Here is a 26,477-nt window from a genome sequence, read left to right on the forward strand (position 1 = left end):
TCAAATAAAACTGACTTTAAATGATTATTGCAATTGTACAGACAGTTTGAGGTTTTATCACTGTCTGTGCAAAATTTTGGAAAGGGTTGTATTGTTTGTAACACACATCGGTCCCTCGGGTGTTCAGGTGAGTATTTTTACTCCTGCAGCTCCAGACAATAGAACGACTCTCAAAGAAATATGTTTGACCAGCACAGTTCATGGCCATTTCAAAAGCGTCAAAGACTGAAAGACAACTTTGGTTTTTGTGTCTATTTTAATCATGTCTAGTTATGTTGGACCCATGGTTTGGTACAGGTTTTAAAATATTACATGATATCTGAGCTGATACTTTGTAAAGGTACCTTTGATTTTATTACTCAGACAATATTCCAAATCATTAGAGCCCAAACAATACACTGACATTGCAGATATGTCAAAGGCATGTGTGAGCTAATTCAGAAACCAAAACTTTTTTTTTTTTTTTTTACATATTTATGTTAAAAAATGGTCTATATATTGTTATGAGATTTTGGTATTCTCTTATATTAAATACCGAATATTTATTGAGTACCTTTAAAAATCTAGAAATATATCTTTAACTTTCCAAGGTTGAATTTATTTACTGAGAGGCTGAAGCTCCTGTGTTTATGTACTGTGCTACTTTCCAGTCTGGGCAGACTAAATATTTAAATTATGCTGACTTGGATCAAGCACAGGAGGCAAGAGGCACAGCAGCCTGGTATCTGACCACAGTGTCAGTGGCATAGCATTTGGTGTCATTTTCTTGCAGCCCTCTGGAGAATTTCTTTTCGTTGCACATGTGGGTGTTTTCTTACACTTTGGCAAATGCTGCAGTTATCCAAACCCTGACAGTCACTATCATGTATACAGTTAAACTGCTTTACTTATCAGAGACTGAAGTCAGGCGAGTGTAGGAGCATCATGTAAATGATATGATGTTCTCTGGCAGGCACTCTGTTTTACATGGTTCGTTTAGGGAGTCAGTCTTATTCAACTCCCTTATTATGTCCATATTAAGATTGGCATCCAGCATGGAGAGGGAGTCATATTTACAGTCTTTAGAAGGAGCTGGATGTAGATAAAGATTATCTTCATAACAGTTTGATTGATGGAGAACACAATTCAGCTGTATAGTGCTGATATGTTGTGTTATAAGATTACATTCCGGTATATATGACTAAACAAGCAATGTTCATAAAAACATCCTTAGCAGCAACAACAAAGCTGTTTCTGATTAGTGCATGGGAATATATGATATCACTCTCTGCCACTTCAAACCAGTAGCCACAGTAATGTGAAAACAAAAACACAGATACAGATCTCTCATGTGAAATAATACAAGCTGTTCTAACTTTTCCAAAACAAATAAAAAAGTGTTCTTGTAGGACCCCACGGCTCACAAAAACATTTTTTGGATCATGTGATGAAAACTATAATAACAGAACTTATATATTCAGATGTCATATTTTCTTAAATACTGTATGGACTCTGTCTGGGAAATCCTGTATTGACACACACTAAACATATCTGAAGCAGTCTGTAGAGAGTTTAGATGTTTCACCTTTGCATGATGCTCTGCAGCTGCATCAGTTCAGGGTGGAGCATGTAAAGTCAAGTTTACTCCTCATCCACAAGGCTCAGCTCCGCCACATATCATGAACTCCATGTAGCAAAAGTCAAAAATGTATTATCTTTTCAAGATGTTTTTATTCCTGAGCTGGCTAATTGTTACCAGTTGAATGTAATATTGTAGTGTACACGGACTGGCCCTGCTTTGTATTTCAGAATTAGTGTGTCCCTTGACCTCGGTGAGACCACTGAGGTCCATTTTCTGTGTTTGCAGTTGTGGCTCCCACCCTCTGAGACTTCCTTCTCAAAGTATAAAAGAAATGCTGCTTTAAGAAGCTGCTAAGAAGTCAAGCTGTTTCATAAGCACTTTGTCCTGTACCGTGCTTTTATTGCTTACTGTTTTTTAATTGTTTTTCATTCTTTTTTATTTATTTTAACTAGCATCACTGTTTTATAATTTTTTTTATTGTTATTTCTTGTTTTTATCTCTTTAATGCTTCATTGCAGCACCTTGTCATTTGGGTTTTAAGATGTGCTTTATAAATAAAGTTTTAAAACAAGTCACACTTGTCTTGTATGCTAATTTCTGAAGTTATGCAAAAGAGGGGCCACACCCTTGCACATCAAATGAACTGTCACTCTGAGTCATGTTGAACGTTTTCACCCTCATGGTTTCCTGTTGAGAAAACAACAGCATCTGCAGTCTTTGTGGGGAAATGTATCATGTTGAGAGTCTCTGAAACAACAGAGGAGCTGTAAATTATAACTTCACACTGTGGTCGGTAAAGACCTCCGCCCTCTCACTCAAGTTCCTCCTTTTTTCTGCACACTGCAAAAAATATCCTCCTCATCAATGCGTTTGATCTCTAAAGTTGGAGTTCTCTTAATCTATTCATAAAAATAAATAATCCACAAAAGAGCTGGGACAGAGTTATTTTAAGTAAACCGTTTGTCTAGAAAACATGTCGCATTATTAACAATGCGCCTGAGCGACTCGTCCTGACTGACATTTTTTACAGTGTCAGGACCTCCTGCCTCTGCCCCTCCTGCATCATTTGCCTCCCCGCGCTGCACCGCCGCTCCTCTCTGTCTCATACAGTTTTCCAGGAGGACCAGTCCCTGTCAGACTCCCTGCACACACACCCCAAGCACGGACAGCTGCATTACGCACCAAACAAACAAACAACCATGGCTGTACGGGACGCTGCCTCTCTGCTCGTCGGACTTCTGATCCTCTGTCACACCTGGGGAGGTGAGTGCGCCCGAGAAACATTTTGGTACTGCTGGATACGACGGTTTGGAGATGTTTCAATATATTTTTTTTTTATCTGCATTGTGTGTGAATTGCAGTTATTATTTTATCTTGCAACATCATGGAAATCAAACTTCTCATCATTTATGTGAGGTGCAGGACACATTCAAGAGACTTTTGGAAACTTAAGAGTTAAACTGTTGCCTGTATAGAAACTTTACCTCCCTATCTGAAGCAGCGCCTGTGTACACACTGTAAAGATGTGAAACTGCACAGTCCTCTCTTGCTTACATTACTTTTCAGTAAAAAAAAAAAAAAAATCTACCTTGAGTTGTAAACCATCTAGTCCCTGCTGCCCATTGTTGTTAAAACCTGTCTGTAGGTGCCAAACAACAGATATCTCTAGTCCACTCACTTTTGAAATTCCTCACACAAAAAAAGCAGATGGTAGAAGGAGGTCACTCTTTGAATCAAAAAGCACCACACAGGAGCTTAAAGGTTGCAGCTGACTGGGTGTGTTGTTTGCAAGCGGGGTGATGAATGAAAATAGAGGAAACTCTTCAGAGAGTTAAAGATTTGTGGCAAACAGGTTGCTGCTTTGCTGAAAAAATAAATAAATAAATTGAAATGATTACCATGACACGTCTTCCTTTCACTACCCTCGCATATAAAGTTAGTTTGAATAGTTTGCGGCATGTATTTTTAGCCACTGGCATCCACAGAGGTCCGGTTGTCGTCATGGAGCTCTCCGTCTGTTTTCTGTCAGCTCTTGTCTGTTTCGATGTAGACGCTCCACTGTGTTTCACACATGGTGCATTCACAGAGTGAGATCCAGCTTCGCTACACGTGTTTGAGAGCGTGGAAAAATGTTCACCTGTGCAGTTCAACGTCCTGTTTGTTGTCAAGTCAGACTCCATTCAATCAGCTGCGTGAGACTATAATAAAACAAGGCGGATGGCAACTGGTGGGATGTGTGATCAAAGTTTATTTTTAGACTAAGTGTAGATTTATATGTGGTGTTCTGCGGGTGAGAAGGGCACGCCATCTCATCTCTCTCTCTCTCTCACAGAGCAGCTTCACTTAAAAGGACTTTTCATTTTGTGTAGGTGTGCCTTCCCTTGTTTGTTTAAGCAAGACAGGTCAGCGTGTGCTCCCCCTCCAACCCTTCCTCTTCGTGAGCTTGACTTCCCTCCTCTCTTGCCATTCCACGCCTTTACCTTTCCTTATCCCTGTTTGTTCTCGACCACGTGAACCTTTCCCTCCCTCGCCCCTGCATTGTGCTGATCTCCTGTTTTAACTTCAGCCTGACCAAGTCCACTTCCTCTACTTTTTTCACATCTGGGTGTGTGTATTTACCTCCAATCTATATCTACTCTGCCGTTCATCAGATTACATGTTTATCACTCAAGTGCAGATTAGAGCATGAAGAGCTGTTTCCACTGTGTACAATAAAGATATTGATGTGTTGATTTTCCACCTGTCAGCAAAACAAGACAAATCAAATCAATTCAGGGCTGCAAATAACCGTTTATTTTGCTCGAAAATTACTTTAACAACGATTTAAAGTGCTGCAGATTAACAACTAATTGAGTAATTGACCAAACTGTTTCATTTTAAATTGGTTGTAGGCACACGTCACACCAGATTGTTAGTTCACTGTTGGGAAATAAAGTTTTCGCAGTGAGTTTGTGGTCAGTTTTTCACCCCCTTAAAATCTTTAACGGATATTATCTCAAAGAATTGATGATGTTGGTTAACACCCCCTCAGGCCTGCTGGATTTGCAAAGACGCTCTGTTTGAATATGTGTACATGGAGCACGAATGGGTGTGATTGTGTCCGTGCCAGATCTCCGTCTCCAGCCCCTGATGACATCAGAGGAAAGACGGACATGCTGTCAGGCTGTAGTGGTGACCCTCCATAAGGATACTATTCACTTCCTGTGACATCTGCTAATGAAGCCGGGCCAAAGAGCGGCCACATTCAACCTCGCTCATTTAAAGGTCATCACTTTGGGCTGCTGCTGAGGCGCTGAGCTTCGGTTTCATCTGCTCAAAACAACTGCTTCTCCTCAGAAGAAGTGAGCTGGATACAATAAACGGCCTTGTTGTGTCTCGGACCGCAGCATATAAAATTGAGGCGCAGTAATCTGGCAGACGATCAGCAGAGCGGAGCGGATTTGAAATGGAAGTCCCTAAATTCAGACCTCTCTTCCGGGCACATATCCACAGCGAGGTCTGTGACTGTGGCATTTTCATGCATATGAGCAGCTGTTTGGGAGCAGGTTGGACATTGTTAGGAACTTATGAAGTTTGGAGGACCACTTATCCTCATCAGGGTTGCGGGAGATTGGAGTCTATCCGAGCTGAAACCTCTTGCTGTGCCCCTGTGCCACCCTATGTATGAACATTTGTTTTTGTTTTTTTATTGATGCCTTTTCAATTTAAAGTTAATTTTAAGTTTTTAATCACGTTAAATTCAATGCGTCTTAGTAACCAACTGAAATAATCACAATGCCCCCAAATTAGGTTCTTGTCTGGAGAAAGTTCGTCACAGGCACATGGTGTCTTATCTCTATCCTGAAATAAAGCCTTGAAGCTGTTCAGGGACTCTGTTTATGTGTTCCCATGCAACAGACTCCTGAGGACACCACACAGAAAAGGAGCAGTCCACTACTGTTCTTGATCTGGGCCATGACAGTGCAACATCAATCTGAAATTGTTTTGGTGAATTTACGGCTGTTAGGATTAGTGAAACATAACCCAGATCCCCCCGTGAAACCTGGAAAGGAAACCATACAAAGGCTAGGGAATATCACTCTTGTGCCACAGAGACTTCTGTGTCCGTGAATTTAATAGAAAGGCCAAAGACAATAGACCAGAACACAACAGGAAATCCTATGTATATACTGGATCTTTACGATTGTTCTTAAACATGGCGCAGAGGATTTGAGTTTGTAAGTGCATTAATGTCTGTCTCTTTGTTTTAAAGGACTGCTGGACGTACAAAGTTAATTTAATTTTTAGAAGTGGATTTGCTGTTGGTGGGAATTGTTGTTTTTGTTATAGCATTTAAAGAGTTACAGCATATTTTACTGTAACTAACTTTACTGGAAATGACAGTTTCTAAGCAATTGCACCGATCTTCAATTCTGTTACAGCTAAATTCAATCCGACGCAGACACGATGAGAGCAGCTCGAGTTTGCTTGAAGGCAGACACAGAAATGGCATAGAGAATCCAGTCGATTTTCAAAATAAAACACCCTGTGCAAACTTCCAATTATAACAATGTAACTGTGTAGCATATTTACATATTTAGAAGCACACAAACCAAGGAAGAAAAAAACAAACAAATCTGAGCAAGTTAACAAGGTCTGACAGACAAAACTGGTGGGTTTGGAGTTGTGTGGTGAACGGACTAAAACAGTGACAGAGACATGCTGGATGGGGTTGTGGCATTACACTATGTTTTAGCATGTCACAGAAACATTTCAGTGGTTTTATATCTCATGGTGCCAACTGGGATTGGCTTTCAGCCCCCTGTGAGATAAGGATAAGTAGTTATGGAAAATGGATGGATGGATGGATACCTCATGGGCTGATTTGACTTGCTCTCAGTCACGTTGGCCAATGATGACATCAAGTGACTGTCTTAAAAGAATCTAGGGAAATTTAGCATGCCATTATCCAGTAATCCATACAGTAATTACCACTTGTGGCGACAGCTGTTGCTGTTCCGCAAAATGTACACAGACCGGCTTTAAAAGATTACTTTGAGATTATTACTGTAACTCTGTAGTAGTGCTGTAACCTTATATTGGTGTCAACGTGTAGCCCTCAGCTTAGAATCAGAAAAAAAGTTTATTGTTCGTCAAGATATTTGAAAATGATTGAATGAATACAAACCCTTTTTATAAACACAATTTCACAAAATCAAGTGTAAACACAACATTACAAACCATGTAGAATTAAACTGATCTGAAATCAGCTTCAGACAGACTTCTTGTGTGAACTCCAACAGCCTGTCACCATGTCATAAATGAGTTTGTGTGTAAGAGCCATACAGAACGCACTGTTTATAGGGGTACATGATTAAATGTTTGTGGTGTATCTGCCTTATTTGACCCCGCTTTCCTCATGCAACCTGGTTATCTGTTGTAGGGCAACTTTTCATCTCTGTTCCACTTTCTGTCTCATATCCTGATTTCCAGTCATTGTCCGGTAAGAGTTCTTGGACTTGAATAAATCATCAATACCTTTGCATTGTTGTGAAGGTTTTAAATGTATGAAATGTGAGCATTAATTAGTCAATGGATTTCCGAGTGTTAGACCATGAAAGCAGAAGTGAAGTGCATTTGTTATCAGGTGTTTTTTTTGTTTTTTTTATGGAAACATTATTTTGATCTAGTGTTTCCCCGCTGAACCATATAATGGGTTGAAGCTTTGCACTTGGGAGCCTAAATTGTAGAAGCAAAAGGTTTCCTTTTACTGTTTGATCTTCTCATTGATGTGGATAAGATCCATTATCACCATTACCTGGGTCAATATAGCAAACCAGTGATGGAGAGGCTGTGGGGCTGTTGTTGGTGGAGAAAGCTCCCAGGACTTTGTGCTGTTGTCATCGGGGCCATTTTGTGTGCCTCCACTGAGTAGCAGCAAATGATTGTTTGTATAATGTAGCTGAAGCAAAGAAACAATCTGCAGCCAAGGCGTGTTGAATGATATCTTAATATCAACACTTTGGGTCGCCAAAGCCTGTGGTTTGACACTTGTTTACTGTGTAAAAGGAAGGAAGGAAGGAGCTTATATTCCTCTTTGTTCAGTTTTTGCTTATCGGAACAATGACACTTTTCCCCACATAAAAATCATTTTTGCTGTATTTGTGCTGGCTTGAAATGTGCATTGAAACATCTGCATTGAAAGTAACTGCTTTCAGAAAATACAGATTGTTCTTTCAGTTTTAATGCTTCCTGCTACACTTTTCTAGATAGTTAGGTTTTATGTGAAACACGCCATCGGTGATGCCCCACAGGGAGCCTCAAAACATATCAGCCTCGTCTGCAGATGTGCAATGAGGCATTTCATCTGCAAGTCATATTGGAGGGATCAACACACATTGGACAGCTTTAGTGTACTCTGATGTATTGCTCTATATGTGGCTGCAGGGCAAATCCATTCATATCAGGCAGTTTAGAGATCACCTTTAGCTAACACAGCATCTAAAGAGCCAGTTCTCCGCTGGCTGTTACCACTTACTGCTGCGCCAACAGCCCTTTGAAGTTCCCTGATCAGACGGACAGCTGCATACACCTGGTGCTCTCTTAGTCCTGCCAACACACTCCCAAAGACGTGTATAAATGCACACACACACACACACACACACACACACACACACACACACACACACACACACACACACGTACACAACATGTGACCACTTAGGTCAGCTCACTGCCACTACTTAATGACCTGTTGTCATCATGTGTTATTTTTGTTAAAGCAGGCTTACTGTTTCGCTGCTGGTGACACTGACAAACTCTACAGCCAGACTGTCTGAATTCACTTTTATTTAAACATTACATGTGTGCAATTTCAAAGTGTTTAATTATTGAGGTTGTAAACCAACAATCCCAGCTGCAGACCGAAATCCAGTAGCCTACAACAAAGCGACAACCTCCGTGGTTGTGCAAAAGTGCCAAAACAAAAACTGCAGTTCCTCAAAAGTCCTCTTGAGGCCGGCTACAGAACGAGTCATTATACTGTCAGTGGTTGTGAGGGAAGATTATTTGTTGTTTTATTGAATTGGTTAAATCACCGGTGTTCAAGTATTAATTAACTTAACATTAATTAGTATTATTGGAATTGTGTGTGTATGTGTATGTGTGTGAGAGAGAGAGAGACAGGTGAGAGGTATGCACACATGCACGCACGCATGCACACATCTGGGTTATGAAAATATTATAAAATATATATATCATAAAAATGTTTTCCTTCATTAGGCCTAGTATATGGACCCCCTTGCCCACCCTTTGGCCACCCTTTGTATAAAAGTCTAGTACCGCCACTGGTATTGTTAAATATTGCAAATCCTATTGTTTGTATTTCTTGTAGTTCCCTACATGTGGGCAGTTTTGGGGGCAAATGATCATGGTGATAATGATAATAGTCTTCACATGACACAAAAAAGACAATTTGTGACAGCTAATCTTCCAGACTACACAAAGGGGAAGGCTTTCACACCCAAACTTTGTTGTTTGGTGTACTGTTAGTTCATATTTTGGGATATTACATACTTGACTGTTATCTGCTTAAAGGAGTGGTTTTAGAGTAATAACTGTGATTTGTGATGAGGCTGCTAATGTGCAATCTCTGCCTATTTAAAGACAAGTATTCCTCCATGGCCACACTATGAGTATATATAAAGACCCACTAATTTCATTAATAATAAATAAATGGGATGTCATCGGATATCTTATCTGTGTCCTGTTTACATATGGCTGTAGCCACAGTCACAGCTGATTTATACATCTACAAATATTCATTTTACTTAAAAAGGAGTTAGAAACTGGGATGTCATGTGTAGGATTTTGTGAAAACAGTTGGAAAAACATTAACTCAGTCCCAGCCCAGGGGAAGATATTTGGCTCTGACAGGAGCTGCTACCTGATCCCTTAAATTGAGCCAGAAGAGGACAAGCTCACCATTAAAACCAATGTGTGAACTGGAACATAAATCATATTAAAAGCCTCTCGTGTTTGGGAAAATTGTAAAATCCCCTCAAAATGACCTACCTCGTTAATTTTTTTATGTGACCTCAGACCTTTTTTTATAGTCGTGAAGGAGGTTAAGAGCTCAATGAGGTGCTTTCAAAGACACTTGAGTCAAAATAATTGAAATTCAAACAGGGTGTAGGGCTTTTTTGCCTCACCATTGCTCAGTTGAAGAACTTTTGTACACTCCGTAGGAAAGCAGGGTCTGTAAGTATTACAGGCTACTTATGTGATCCCTCCATTTGAAAATCATAAAAAAGTCATGGAGAGCGGGTTTTATGAAGCTGGGAAGTGGAAGAAAGCGGATCTGTTGTCCCTATCAAACCGTCGGGCACTAAACCTCAAACTGCTCTAGCGGTTCAACACTGCGTGATGCCACACAGACATAGATGGAGCTACCTTAAATGTATATTGTCATCATCAAACTTGTCCTGTTTGTAAATATGAATCTTTACCTTCCAGATTACCTGCCATAGACTTCTGCACAATTGCGTGGGGTGAGGTTACTGTAATAAATGTAACTCTACTCTGTGGGAGACTTACTAAGTTAAACCTGGGTCACGGTTGAAACAACATACTAAGCCAAACTGCACTGCTGTTGTATCAGCCCTTAAATAAACTTTCAACCTCCAGTAGTTTTTTTTATTTATACAATTTGAGAAAACTCATTACCTAAAAACATCAACATTACTTAGGAGGTCACTGAGGAGAACCAGCGTGTTAGTCTTAGGCTGAAGGCTGAGTGAATAATCCTTGAAATCGAAGTCCTTTTCACAGACCGTAGAAAAATGTGCTTCCACATTTGTGTTTCTGTTCACCACAAGTATTCTGTTTGGATTTTTGGTACGTTTTTCTGGCTCACTTTGATAAAAGTAATAACTGTGGCTTGTATTGGGCCCAAGAGGTTTTTTCAAAGATGCTAAAAGTGGACAGATCAGCTGTTTCTCCAGGAACAGATGTGAAGAAGACATAATTGCACTTCTGATCACAGAAAAGGGACAGTGACTGTTCTGTGGTGTAGCTTGTTATTATGTGTTTCAATAAAATACAATTTTATCCAAAGTAATATTCATGCCAGCCAAAGACCTCTCATTGTCCAACCCTGCAAACCCCCCAGATCCCTTCAATAGTTTTTATTTTTCACCCATCGCCAGAGTTTTTTTTGAATGTCTGGCTTTCTGCAATATCTGTGCTAAGAGAAAAATTGTGGTTATGGTGAATAAACAGTGTACTGTTGGGGTTAGGCAACTAAAACGCTTGGTTAGTGGTTATGGAGACATTTTGGCTCCAGTTAAAGTTGTGGTTGCTGTTAAATTCAGAAACACCACACACCTATCCACCACTGCGACCTCCACATTCTTACATTCAGCCTTGGTATATTAAACAACACTACTTTCTGCATCTGGACTAACATTAGATGTAAATCCTGGGGTGCAGAATTGTACAATAATATGGTTTTAAACTAACTCTAGGGATACTGGGCTGTTAGAATCATAAAGCATTCAACTAAACTTAAGATTTTACTTACAACACAATTAAACAGGCAAAATGAAGCCAACCTGGCAACCTAGAAATGTGGGTCTGAATGGCTGCTAAAGGCTACGCTTATAAAAAAAGATGCTATTTGTCTGTTTAACATAGCAACCAAGAATATAAACCATATACATGACATTTTTTTCAGTATGCATATCAAATCACAATGTTACAAGTGAATTTCTGCAGTGCATGAATCTATGTTCAGTTACAACTCGCTGTTTTAATATTACAACAAACATTTGAGATCTGGCATTTTTTAACTAACCTTCCAGTTACTTTATTTCCTCATTCTGGTTCAAAGGATGTTTAGTGGCCCCTAGTTTGAACCAGCTGTTCAGTCTTGTCAGTCACACTGACTCCGATGTCAAAATGATGGTTTCTACACGGTGGTTTGGCGTCAAGAAATAGTGATCATTCTTAGGCGTTTCAAGGGCGTGGAGTTTCACCAAAATGTTGAAATCAACACCATTCACACTGTCAGACAAGATAAGGGATGAAATATGTGCCATGTCACTGCGACAAAACACATCCGGGCAAAAACTCGAACTTTACTGACTTTGCAAAACTCCCATTTTGCTAATTTATGTAATTTATGTCCATGTAAACAAAAAAAACAAAAAAAACAACAATTGCCAGTCTGTCTGTTGCATGAGGCGTAGCATTTAAACACACAGTTATTACAAGGAGCTTGTTTTGTTATTAACAGCTACATGTATTTACATTCCAGTTTTGACCATTGGAGAGCTTGTGACTCATATTTCTGTCTTAAGTTACTGGTCCACTGTGAATAACCCGCAACCTGAGAAGGAAATAGTTTAAGTTGCGGATGCACCATTCTGAAAACAGTTGCTTTAATTGTAATAATAATAATGTACCGGATGTTTTTTTTGCCTTAGACATTAAGAATATCTATAATCTCCAGTAGCTTTTACTGTATAACAATTTAAGTGTATGCCACATTTGGATCAGTCTAATGTGTTTTTGGCCTTTTACGTTTTGATAGAAAAATGTGACAAGGTCTCAGACAGAGCTTTGCCTTTATCCACTATCAGATATATATTATTTTCTATATTTTCTCTCTCTCTGTCTATATATAGAAGCTTTTAACATGAGTACCTGCAGAGCTGCAGAACATCAAACCAGCAAATCTGTGAACCTGGAAAGCATCAATTGAGACGTTAATTCAGCAGAATACAAGATGATAAAACAAAGCCAGTACCTGAGGGAACACTATCTTATAAGACTGTAACAAGATTGGTGCGACAAAGATATACTATACATATGGGAGATGTGGTTTCCAGACTTGGGTATGAGGCACACCTACAAAACTGTGTTGCAGTGCATGTGGAAAACCTCGCTGTGTGATTGATTTCATCCAGCATGATATACAGTCGAGTGCATTCATGGGATAGCGTTGAGGAGAAAAAACAGGCATGTGCTTTAGATTTGTGATGTGAAACTGAAGGTTGATTTGAAACCAGAGCAGAGGGCAACTTCAGACTTTCTCAGATTACTTTAGTATTCAAAACACTACATCAACATTTGAACTGATGTCGCATAATATTAAAATAGTTATTATATAATGTAGAAGTCTCGTGGCAGCAGATGAATGCAGACTTATCACCCATAGACAGCAACACCATCACTGGCTGCTGTGCCTTTATATCTGGTGGAGATGTCTCTTTATCACGTGACGTATGTGCCTCTTCACCTCTTGTGTCTGCTGTAAGGGCAAACACACACAGAGCCCTCTCTGTCCCGCCGTCACGTATTGCCAATGTGAGAAAATCACTCTCTGCTCAACCAAGGGGCCTCTCCTTTTGCCCTCTGGTCTCTTTTGCTCTATGGAGAGACTCCAGTGCTGCTTGTTTACCAAGAACCGTGGTTAATTACTGCAAAGGGCTAGCTGCTGAACTGTTGTCTAATCTGACCTCCTGTGCCTTCTTTTGTGGGATGTCACCAAAGAAATATGGCTAAGAAAGAGGTCCAGCCAGGATTGTTTATGCTGTGGTGTGCTGATGGATCTAAAGCATGAATCTGGCCTTGACTGTGGACTTTATTTAGGGTATGTCTAAGGTGGATCCAAGGATCAACAAGAATATGAACAGTTCAAGCTTCAGACTTAATAAAAACACAACTCAAGAGTTCCAAAACGAAGCTTCCAGGCCACTTTAAAAACTGATGAACATGTCCGTAAACACACAAGTTGTTGCCATGGTTTATAATGAGGCTATTTGCTTAGCATTATATACACTAACATAGCTTGTATCATGCTAAATCATGGCGTAAGCTCACTTAGATGATACAGGCTCACATGCTCAGGTATTATATTGAGAGCTGAACAGTTAAAAAATCAGATAATCTGCTTCATCATGGTTGTGCGGATGTGATTTGATTGACAGTGTCTGGCAACATCACAAAAAACCCACAGCGGTCATTAGAATTTAATTCAAATGTTGCTAAATCCTGATTAGTTTAGAGGTAAGTGACTCATCTCTGTCCAACTGAGTCTCGCCTAAACTAGTGAGAAGAGCACTGGCAAAACCACAAAAAACCCTCTTATGAGATAACCAGAACGTTTCTAACTTTCTGTCTGGTTGTTTCTGTACAGTAGGATGCCATGACTCAAAGTAAGAAGATATGCTGATGTTTCCTTTGTTTGTCTGTTATCTGTTTGCATGTATTTTCTCCAGCATCAGTGTGTTAAACTCTCAGTGCCACTGTAGTGACTAGTAGAGATTGGAGCTGTAGAAGTACAAAGCTTGAGTTGCTGATCCTTGGATCTGAAGTTGTCCTCTGGGACCTTCACTGGCACAAGTGGAGACTAGAGGCCTGTCAGGATCTCTGTCTATTCTCTGCTAGTTCAACACCCTGCTTAATAATGGATGTTGTTTTCCTGAAATAATGCTCTGTGCTGATCTAATGCACATTAGGATCCTTTTAACCTAATGCAACCTGTCAGCCCTCAGCCACGACACTGTGCCGCTGACTCCACAGAGCAGACTGATGTGTTCGCTGTGGCTTCACAGTGTTTAGTTACAGTGGATCACTGTTGGTAGTTAACTTTTATGGTTTGCTCTTCAGTCTGGCATTAGGGTTGGTCTATGGGGTTATTAAGATCTAAATTCATAGTGTTTATATCTTTAAGCTTTAGTTCGACGACATCAGTTTTATCTTTCACATTAATAATTTTGTGTTTGAGTTCTTTCCTTTTCTGATAACACTGCGATTAAAGTTGTTTTTTCTCTCTAGGCCAGGCATTCACTTGAAAGTGGCCTGATATGATTTGATTCAGTTTCATTCATTTCATTTTAATCCGCCTTCTCCAAGTAGAAACAGCTGATGCAGTCAAAAGGGGTCATTGTTTTCATGGCTCTGTTGCTTCATCATGCTGCAGCCGGGAACCTCAGATCAAAGCATGTGAGATATTTTAAATTGATCTTTTTATTTGTCCTGTGATAAATGGGCAGAGCATGTGAGAAAGAGATGAGTTCACAGCAATACTGATACTGTATTTTGCAAAAAATTTAGATGACGTTAGCATGACTAAGGTTACATTTCTTTAGGCAGTTTGCACAAATTACCATTTTACTTTTTATCCATGAATCCTCTCCTACTGTACGATGGATTTAAACTTCACAGCAGACAGTGTCTAAAGCAGCCTTAAAGGGTATCTTTAGCTCCATTATGCATGTGATGTATTACCGATTAAAACAGGAGGTTGTGGCTGAACATAACAAATTGTGAGATCATTTATTTATTCATTCATTCAAGTATAAACCAAATGGGATATCAGTTAGTGAGAGTGATGCATAGAGGCGTTACGTATCCAAAATTGTGGGATAGTTTTAGGGGATTTTGTAATTATAAGTGCAGCATTAGGTGACCTATAAATATGCAGAAAGTTACAATATTCCATGAAGCTGATGCACCAGTTTCATAAAGCCTTAATTCTTTCTTACTGTAGAATATTTTCAAGTCTAAACCAAGCGGCAAACCCCGTGGCTGTGAAGTGAACCTGATGTGGAAGTGCCAAAAATGCTGTTCCTCAAACGTCCACTTGAGGCTGGCTACAGATCAAGTCCGTCTCCATAAGTCCCCATGTTAAATGTCCAACTTTACAGCAGAAATAAACATGTTTACAGCCTGGTACAAAAAAACTGTTTTGGTCTCTACAGCTAATTTCCCTGTTCATGACAACTGTACTGAGTGTTAATTTTTAAACTTCAAATTATATTAAAGCTTAAAGTTATGCATAATAAACACCATGGCTTCTTTGACTGACAGATGGGTGCCATCACAGATGGCTTGTTTGACCAACTAGACTTCATTCAGTCTCCCTCAGGTCCACAGAGGATCCACGTCTTTGCCGAATTTTAGGTTACCCAGGTGGAAGAGGCAAACAAAGAGGCAGGACTACCAACATTGCGATGGCCAGAGCCACAGATTGAGCCTCAAAATAGGTGATGACGTACATACGCTGTCCATTTTTTTTACTGTGAGTGATCTAAACCAACAAAACGACAACAAAAAACAGTTTGGCTTCCTATGATGGGCAGAAATGAGGGATTGTTGAAAAATCTGTCATGATTTGTAGACGCATAGGACATTCTGTAATTAGGACATTCTGACCTAAATAAACATTCATGTGAACATCTCGCTCATAACTTTTGACTTTTTCTGAAAGCCGGAATCTTTCCCATCTCCACCATCAGTCCCATATGGCATTAATGGCAGGTCACCCCTGACGATGCACTGTTTCCCAGGAAGTAACCGTTTCCATGACGTTAAAGTGTTCGTTTAATAGATTCCTGACATAACTTATTACATATGTCATACGCAGTACATAGGAATGCGTTTGATTTTTGTCAGCGTTTTTATTATAAAATGCCAGATTGCATTTGACAAACACTTATGGGTAGCCCATACTGATAGCGATACTTGTGTATCATGTAACTCCACACACTGGTGGCATCAACTAAACCATGAAGCCGGCATGCGTTCCCTTTAGCCATCTTAGTCTTGGTAATGCTGCAGCTTTAATAATGGTGCTTTTACAAACTTCGCACCTGTTCATGGACACACAGGTAGCAAATGGATGTCTTGAAAGAGCAGTCAACGATTTAGCGATTCATTATTGCCGCTTGCAGCATCCACCAAAAAAGGAGAGAGCTGCTGCTGCTGAGTACCAGTGTGTTTGTGTGTGTGTATCTGCAATCTATCTTTAGCCATAATATGCCAGCAGCAAGCAACGCACATCTCATACTTGTGAAGCCATGTCATGGGACCTCGCTCTCTCTCTGTTTCTATATCGTCACCATCAGCATCATGAAAAAAAAATACTTTGCCTGTTGGCCTTTCCCATACTTTTAAGCAGCGTGTGTTATTTTACTTCTGCCTGCTCACAGAGTGGCTGATATGGAGACCATTTTGTCGTTTGGAACGTGGGAAAGAGGATGGAGGGGGCGTTTGTACTACTATGGGAGCAGGCATGAGGAAATGGCCCACTGAGATTTACTCAAACACACACACACACACACACACACACACACACATAGACAGAAATACAAGTAGGTACAGAGTTGTGAGATTGTGAGAGTAATTTTACAATGTTTTTTTAAATTATGGGAGTCGTGGATTAGGACATGGGAAGATGACCACGTCCCACATGAAGTCAGAAGTCATATTCAGTGCACATTTTATATGTGAGTGTGTGTGGGGGGCAAAATAGCTGAGTGTGGATACTTTGAGTAAAGGGGAGAAGGTCTTGTCTTGTTGCCAAGTAGTTATCAAAGGCTGGGGAACAGAGTGAACTCTCTTTGGAGTATAACTGCTGAGTGAAGACCAAAGCCGCTTCCTAAAGAGGGATTAGATTCAGGTCAGTGAACCTGCGCTAGTCCTCACAGCTGAAGGCGTCCTGTTGGATCTTCACAGCTGTGGCCTCAGAAATGATTTTGATGTTTGTCCAGCACACTACCAGGAATCTTCTCTATCTTTAGGTGTTTACTGAAAAGCACAAATGTTCAGCTATGGCACAAAATGCCCAGAATACTGCACACACAGTATATTGCCTAACACAGGTGTGATCAATAATGATCTTTTTGCTTCAACAGAGCAATAGTTGCAAAAGAACAGAAAAAAAACGGTGCTACAGATTGAGCAAATACACTAATCAAAACCCGAATATGTTGAATCTCACTCCCTTGCATTGTCACCAGTTGTTGAAAATGTCAATTTACACATAGTTTTTACTTCTGTAAAACCACAAATTAGAGGTTCAACATGTTTTTGTATGGATTAAATGAGACATAACGTGTTAATTAGAGAGCTTTAGAGGTGCTGATTGGTGAGTTTTGTTATCTTTGGACAGAGCCAGGCCAGCTGTTCAATCCTGTTTCCAGGCTTTATGCTCGGCTTTGCTGACTGGCTTCATGTTTGTCATTTAAACATACAACCCCAAAATTCATAATTACATTGTGGTGACAAATGCAAGACTTGCCCAGGTACAATTAACATTTCCTCATTCATAGAAGATGTAATTCAGTCAGCATGTTTCCCTCAAAACGTATTTGCTGTGGCAGCTTTGTTGTATAAAAACACAATTTCTATGAGACAGGAAATTGATCCTGACGCCATCCCACTACTTTTCTGGAAATGCCATGAGAGAACACAGACGATATTGCGTTCACCTCCGTTGTATTTGGGTTGGCGGCAGAAACCTTAGAGAGACCTCAGTGGATAGCTGATATTTTGGTGAACTGACCCCTTTTAAATACAGTCACAAGCTTAAAATCATCTCCTGGTGGTCACTAAGCTGCTCTGCTAGACCAACTGGGCAATAGCTGCCTTGCTCAATGGCATTTTGACTCTAAACATTTCCAGACTCAGAAATTTAGTCTAACACCACCGCCTCTGTTATAAGTGACCTTATAAGAGACCCATCCAAAGCTTTATTACCGTACTGTTGTGACAGTTGTAAGTTAGCAGAACCCCCCTAAAAGACGGACTGGAGTCTGGCCGTGCTGAGAATCGAGCCAGATCTAGCCCAGGCTGATCTCCACAACAGGTGGTCTGTAGAAACGGAGTACTGTATAGCGTCAGATCACCAGGAGAAATCAGAGAGCAATGTGACTCACTCCCTTTCTCCCCTGCTGTGTGGTCCACTCTTATCCTCACTGTATTTACATTCTTTGTATCCTTCGTCTCCCGTGCCTTTTGGAAATCGTTAATTCTGATGGCATGTTGAGTGGATACTGCCTGCATTTGGCTCCAGCACCCTGGGGATGAGTGTGTGTGTGTGTGTGTGTGCTAAGGAAAGTGTCTGGCGGGTCAGTGTGACAAGTTGACCTTGTTTTCTCTCAGGCATCGTGGGAATGTGCAGTTTGGGTGCTGCAGCTGCCACTGTCCATCTTTTTGTCTTTGCACACATCACCTGAACCCCACACAGGCTCCATACGGAGTCACTCTGTTAAAATATATGTGTCAATAAAACAGTCATTTTTTTCTCTATTCATTCATTTTCAGTCTAAAAGACACCAGATAGGTGCACATCATATAACTGCAATGTGACCTAGTCATTTTCCCTATACCCTCTCTCTCAACATTTCGTGTCTGTCTACACGAGCTTTAGTAAAAGCAAAAATAACCGAAAATCTTCTATCTTGGAAAAAAAATGGTGAAAAATGCCCAGTTTAAGAACTCAAGCGGAAGGGGTTGTTTTATTCGTCCAGTCTAATGCAGAGTTCCTAGATTACTGTAATGTGGACGCCATATTTCTGCTGTTAACTTTGTGAATGACATGTCGAAAGATAAAATAGTCGCTCCTGTCTGTGAATATTATAAACCAGTTTTGCTGTCTGATGAACGCATTAATTTATAACTCCAACTGGACTTCCTTCCAACTGTCATTGTCACCCTCGTAGCTGAACAATATGCTCCCACCAACACAGTCCACAGAAACCCAATGAAACAGATGCTCCATGGGGTTTCCTCATAAACCAAACAAGCAAGGACCCACTCATAAAACTTAGCTCCACAGCGAATTCAAATGGGTATCTTAATTTTAAGAAAGTTGAATCAGTATCTGACATTTTGTTGAATAATTGACTTAAATTAAAGTCACAATTGTTAGTGGGATATATCTGAAAAAGTGTGTTTGCTAATATTTATTATACGATACTGACCAACTACATCTGGTTTACTAATCTGCACTCTTACTATCTTGATCCATTCACACCTAAAACTTCCTCGTGGAGTCCAGTTTCTTCCAACATAGTGTAGTAAAGCCACTTGAGTTCTCATTAATAAATCAAAGCCTTGCTAATGCAAGCAAATGGGATACAAAGAAGCATGCATATTTGTGAAGAAAGAGTAAAACACTTTTGGGTCAAAGAGCCTGGTGTCTGGACGGGGGGTTTATGGAAAGATCCCCAATGCGCTGTAGATTACTGTGCATCAAAGAAGTTCTGAATTCTCTGGAGAATTACAGCTTTCAGGACTATTAGCTGGATCTTTTGGATCTTCTTTAATAGCCCCACATATCTTGTGTATTTATTAGTCATTCTTTTATTTGAGTGGCTTATTCATGACATTATAACTTCTGCTGCATGTTGAGTTTATGGAGAAATGTGTCTGCTGTGCCAGGGGCTGTGTGGGGGATTCATGAGTCAGTGAGAGTCCTTTTTCGTTCTGAATGCCTGATTAAAGCCAAGAGCCCTGTGTGATGCGTGTTTAAATGCCCTGTGGTGCGTCACAGGACTGATGTGATTGATGAATGCGTGACAAGGCCTTTAGTATACACGTTTTCAAGAGTTTCTCATAACATTCCTTTGCACCATTTAGCAAAGCTGAGTTGACCGAAACTAAGTGGGACTACTGTTCTGGTAATGGATCTTTGAAGGGGGGGACAAGAATTTGGCTGCATCTGCCCATTCCTCAAATACGTATGTGAAGATCCTCAGCCTTACTTCCTCTTTAAGACCAGATTTCCATTAAGTGGAGTCATAAAGTTTTCTCTTGTTAATTTGAACCTGTTAAGTAGCTTTGCATATTGGAAAAAAAGCAGTGAATAAGTATTGAACAAATCAAGTGGCGGTTGATGTTGGGCACCCAACCGAGGTCCATGTGACCAGGTGCACTGGTTGGATTAAGTTAATTCCTTGACATTGATAGTTTATCTTACACAACCCTGTCCTCTCACCACCAGTGTGAGATACCCAGTCAACAGCACGTCACCACTCACACAAATTATCAGTCTTGGTTCAGAACATCTCACAACATGTAAAAAATGTGCACAGTGCAAAAACGTATACACTCTTACAGTTGTCCTTGGACTTTCCGCCAAAAAAAAAAAAGGAGATAACCTGATGTTTAGTCTCTAGTTTGGATCAAGCTCCAAAATCACCAGATCCGTTCCCCCAATGAAACTCGATAACATCTTTTGTTAGACCCTCCTTGCCGGGTAAATGCCCCACCAGTTTGTAACACAGGCTCTCCGCAAGATTAGATAACCCTGATGACATCATTAGGGTCATTTTCTCAGAGCTCTCCAGTTGCCACCAAAGAAATTACACAACTGTTTTCACAAGCTGAGTATTTCTGCCCATGACGGGTAAAGTGTTTTAAATTGGTAGTGTCTCTATAACTGTGCTGAAAAAATATAATTCTCAAAATTTTACTTTCACTTTTACATAAAGTGAAAATTTCTATGCTGCATTCAGATGCAGGTGGAATCACAGATATCAGATATCACTGATGTGTCGCTACATAATTAGCCTGCAGTTATTGCATGGACAGATGTGCTTTAAGCTACAGTTACACCTTAGACATGTTATTGTGTAGCATAAAGTAAATTGTGAAAGTAAAGCAGAGAAAGACAGAGATGATGAGATCAGTAAAGGTGCATGTAGCCACCATTACCAATGTAGATTTCTTGAGTTCATTTGTTTTTTAAATTTCTATTCTGAGGGACGAGAGGGAATATGCAGACACACTGGTTTCATTGGAGTTAAGCCGAGATGATGTGTGATGTAATGTTAATGCATAATGTATTTGCATATCTTGGATTCAGAGTTGTTTGTGGTCTTTTTTTATGGCTAGGAGGCCTATAAGTTCTCACTAATAATCATTTCCATTTCACCTTTGTGTAGAAAAACAACAACAACTATCTTGGTCTCTACAAATAATATGAATACAACATTTACAAGGCCATTGCTGCTACACTGACAGCCACATATCTAAAACCATTTTTGCATAACATATTCCTATATTTCTTTTCACTTTTATGCTGACGATACACACTTCTATATTTGTCCATTAATCCATCAGATTTCATCCTCAGCTACCTCGCTCACAAGCTGTCTTACAGCCATAAGGTTCTGGAGTGAGAGTGACAAATCTCAAGTGATGGTGTTTAAACCCAAAGTGCACAAATCGTGTTTATCAGACATTAATGTCCCAGGATTTGTGGTGCACCCATGAGGCCACAAATCTTGGGATTAACGGTTGATTCAGATCTGAACTTCTATAAATATTTTAGCAATCTCACTGGATCAGCTATTGCTCACATCAGGAGTATTGCCAAGATTATATTCTTCTATTCATTCAGGGATGCATAAACTCTCATTCATGCTTTTGTCTCCAGCCATCTAGATTACTGTAACTCATTATATGTCGGACTGCACCTGAAATCAATCAACCGCCGCCAATTTGTGCAAAACACTGCAGCTAGGAATCTTACAAGAACTCAAATATTTGAGCTCATTGACTCATGGTGTTTAGAGCTGATTTTAAAATTGGATGATTTTTTTTTTTTTAAATCACTGAGAGGCCTTCCCCCTTCTTACATCATTGACCTTTTCACCCCTTACACCCTGCAGACCAGCTGTTGCTCTTGGTCCCTAAGGCGAGGCTTGATACAGAGGGCAGTAGGCATCTCTCTGTATTTCTCTTCTCACCATGTTGAGTGAGACGTGTTGACTTCATCCTGATGACATTTCCTTATCTCTGCAGGATACTGTGCAGTTGCGGGATTAGTGTGATAAATATCAGGCCACATCAGCTTGCAGAGAACCAAACACCCACTTCTTCGCAAACCTCCGTCTGCCACCTTGATTCCTCCTCCCATCGTGCCTCTTATCATTTTCTATTCTCTCTCGCTCGTCTTTTATCAGTTTTCTCCCGTTAACTCTACACTCTATTCACTCGTCTCAGACCTATTTACATCCGTACAAAGGGCAGCCTGACTGAGGCACTGTTTTCCCATGCTCCCTCTCTCTGTCTCACCCTGTCCTGAAGTAGGGCTGCTATTTCTGGTGCCAGCCGGGTCAGTGCACTGTAATTCTGCTGTATCATGTAAGCAAACAAGTTTGATAGGCTATTGTTATTCTTAGATGTGACAGGGCTGGAAACATGTCCCAGAGCTGTCACTTCATTTTTACCAGCGTGTTTTGAAGGGAAATATTTGCTTGCAACTATTACACACGGTGGCGTGCATGCTGTGTATCAGTACAAACTGCCAGGAAGTAGATTTAACATATAATTATAATTAAATGTAATGCCGCTCTTGTTATTTTTAAGATGATTATAATTATGCTGCCACGTGTATACAGCAGTGCTATCACCTGACGGGGTAAGTTAGTGGGTGGTGGCAAGCAATTAAAACTAGCAGACACACAATGAGGAAGCTACGCTGTCTCGATATCTGTCCTCCTTTTTAATATATTCATACTTATACTTTAATCCCTTAGTTCAATGGAGCCTCGGTATTTTCTTTGGAGGACACACCAGATGTAAATTAAACATGAATTAGAGGCTGAGCAGGGGGAATCCTTGGTATGTAAATATTAATACAGTACCTTAAAATCTAACCTCATGATAGAAGAAAAGGGTTATACAAGGACTCTGTAGTGCAAACAAAACTGCGTGCTCTCTCTTGTAGATTAATGGATTCTGGACAACATAGTTTCTTTTTAGAGAGTGCAAAAAGGCTCTTGCCAAAATAAGTGGTTGAAAACTAGTCAATGAATCCGAGCAGAGTAGGATGTGTGTCATGTGCTAGTTGTGCTCTGAGACATTTGCAAGCCTTGTTATAATGTGTTTAGTGCTGGTCGGGTCTCAAGTTCAGGTCAGTAGTTGGATACAGCTAGAGATCACAGTGTGTAGTGTGTGTAGTGTGTGTGTGTGTGTGCCGGATCCTGTTGCACATCTGATGGGCTCATCCCACCTCACAACTCCCAAACAGACAGACAGGCTGAAAGATCTCAGGTTGTGTGTGTGTCTGCTTTGCCTTGACCTCAGGGATCATCCTGTCAGACACTGCTTTTGATCTGATTTTTTTTTCTTAATGTTTTTCCCCCACAGTCAGCAGGGCCAAAAGAAATCACCGTCAGTCTGTCCATTTATATCAAAGATACCTTGACAGCCAGTGGCCAGCTTGACCTAAAACTTGGCATGGATATTGATGGTGATTTTTGCGTTTTCACTTTTACACAAAAAAAGCTACAGATTGATATTTATTTAGTTTATTCATTGTCCCCAGAGGATTAAATGTCTATCTTTTTACACACTCCATGAGCTGTCAGCCCATCCTCAGGTCAAAACGTCAAGATGTTTCTGAGCATGTGCGCTTCTTCTTCCTCCTTGTTGCAGCTCTGCCCCTAAAAGAATGTCTACGCCAATTTGCGACAGCAAATATGTTTTCAAAGAAATATAATTCTATTTAAAGCTCACCGTTTAGTAACATAATGAGGGAATGTTATTGTTGATTAACTTACACAAAATCACAAAAATCACAAAATGTTTATACTGAACGTAACAACAAAATATACACTGACGACGTATTTTTGCAGCGCAGTGTACACGTAGTGAATAAAGCACGATAGCAATTTATTTACAAACCTTTATTAACATCTAATCATCATGATCTTTCACAGAGCTTAACCAATGTGCTTTTGCTGCCTAAACCCAACCGCTGATCCTCGTCTCTAGTGTTGCAGTGTGAATAAAGCACGATAGCAATTTATTTACAAACCTTAATTACCATCTAATCATCATGATCTTTCACAGAGCTTAACCAATGTGCTTTTTTTTGTTGGTAAATTTAATGTTATTGAAATTTCATTTTAGTTTGTAGTTAGTAAAGTGACCTAAATTAAATCACATAATTAATTAAATGGTGTAGCCATGGGATTTCAGTTGATTGTAGTATAAATATGTCTGTATGTGGAACATATAAAGGAAAAAACTGTAAAAAAAGAAAAGAAAAGGGAATCATTGTGGGGCCGATACTGTGCACCTGAGCCCTGCCACCCAGTTAGATTATGTAAAAAAGAGGACAGTAATTCAGTTTGAATGCCAGTTCACATGTTGAAGGTGGCCGTCCTCTCCTCTTCCCTCCTTGACCGATGACCATCTGAGGTCCGGACCGGTTGCCAGAGAGGGAGGCCGACTGCAGCCTGTCAACTTCATGGTTAGAAAGTCAGACCAGATTCCAGCCTTTGAACAACCACATTCCACATCTCGTCTGTCTGCTGTACCTGTCAGAGGGAGGACTGATGCGTCTGTTTTAAAACACGCAGCGCTCATAAAGCTTTAAAAATAAACATGATTTAAGATTGTGTGCTGATAACGTTACAATAGTTTTCTGCCTTTGTGGGAGGTTACATGTGCTCTATATTTTCTTTATAGTAAGAGGTCTAAAGAGGTTGTGGATAAGCTGCCACTGAAGCTCAGAGCTTGGCAGGAAGTTTTGTTATCATGGCTCTCCACACAGAAACTGATTGTGTATCCTGACAAAAGGCTTTGACTTCAATGCAGACATAACAATGTCTTTGATATGACTTCCCCCCCGGAGATTATCTTATCCTCTCTGCCTCTGCTCTTCTTGTTTTTGTGTTTTGCGGTTCTTATTTTGTCTTATCTTTCAGTGCACCTAATTTTGCAACTCCATTCTCTCTTCTCTCTTTTTTTAAATTCCTGTTGAGAGATCACCTGCAGCCTCAGTCGGGGCTCTTTGAACCTCGATTATCAGGGCTATTGAGATGTCGTTGTACATGTGTGTGTCTGCTTGTGACCCAGACTCAATTAGCTTCATAAATCAAAGCAAAATATCCCTTTTAACCTTTTAACTGCCATATTTCTCTGATATGTCTTCTGTGTATCTGCGGGGAAATAAACAGAGCTGTTCTTGTAAGGGGTTTCCTATTTTTGCGGTGTGGGAATCCTGTGATTAACTTGAATTAGTGTTAAATTGAGGCACTTCGCTTCAAGGTTTTCCTCGAAGGAAATACTTTTCACATTGTATGTCAATACCACCTAGACTTTACTGAAGTTTTTTAATGCTTTGACTAACTGTTTAAAGAAATCATTTTGGGAAGTACGCTTATCCGTTTCCTGATTGACACCATTCTCATGTCTGTAAAGTAACAGTATTCAGTATGAAACTAACATAGCTTAGCATAAAGACTGGAAACAGGGGGAAACAGCTAGCCTGCCTCTGTCCAAAGGCAACAAAATCAACCAATCAGCATCAAAACATGAAGCATAAAATAGTTGAGTTATATGAAAGGACAGTGACTTCCTGAAGTTGAGTTTTCACAGCAGAGTTTAACAGGCAACCAGCAGAGTTTCTAGTAAATCTAAATCTAGTAGTGATTTTGAACTTCACATTCATCTTCACATCAGTCAAAATTAGTTGATTAAAACAACTATTTTATCAAACATTCAGTTATTATAGTTTCTGAATTGTCGTCAATTTGTTGCTTTTTGTGTATATGATCGCAAAGTGGAGAACTTTGGGTTTTGGACAGCATGAGAAGATGCTATGTTTTCACGATTTATAGACCAGGATTACTGGATTAAATTAAAAACAACAACAACAACACAAAAAAACCCAGTGGGCATTAGGTTTGCACTTTCTATATATTCTGAATTCCTCTCATCCCTCAGTGTCAGGGTCCCTAACACATATTTACTATAGTGGACAGAGTACATTCCCCTTTCTTGTGGAAATCACACACTCAGCATGTGAATTTGTTGTCTCAGGGTCAAGGCTCATAAAACTGGAGAGGCCCAGCTTTCCCAGAGAGATGGTCGGCTTTATTCTGTCATACTGATATACAGTATGACTATTATCAAATGTGCATGAACTCCAATATCTGCATGAGAGAGGATCGATCTGAGGCCTTGGAGTGAAGAGAAGAAATCTGGTCAAATTACAAATGAGATTTGAGCAAACAGACTGCTGCTGTCAGACAGGATGGGGAAAGAGTTTGTAAACATTGGGTCTGATGCCAGCTAGAATCTGAATTTCCTCCCCTGCATAAATCCCACCTCTTACTGTGGGTACGTC

The 26,477-nt window shown here is 40.1% G+C and overlaps 1 protein-coding gene across 4 annotated transcripts in view; it reads left to right on the plus strand.

Annotated features, from left to right (window-relative positions):
• Positions 1-2,646: 2,646 nt before the first annotated feature.
• The window catches only part of mcamb (melanoma cell adhesion molecule b), a 35,886-nt gene continuing 12,055 nt past the window's right edge, over positions 2,647-26,477 (plus strand). For all 4 annotated transcript variants that reach the window (XM_019264126.2, XM_010752480.3, XM_010752488.3 and 1 more), the window contains exon 1: positions 2,647-2,824. In XM_019264126.2, coding sequence (XP_019119671.2) covers positions 2,761-2,824 — 64 coding nt within the window. In that variant the 5' untranslated portion in view covers positions 2,647-2,760. The remainder of the gene's footprint in view (positions 2,825-26,477) is intronic.

This window comes from Larimichthys crocea, chromosome VII, assembly GCF_000972845.2.
Source record: "Larimichthys crocea isolate SSNF chromosome VII, L_crocea_2.0, whole genome shotgun sequence".
In the NCBI taxonomy this organism is placed as follows: Eukaryota; Metazoa; Chordata; class Actinopteri; family Sciaenidae; genus Larimichthys; species Larimichthys crocea.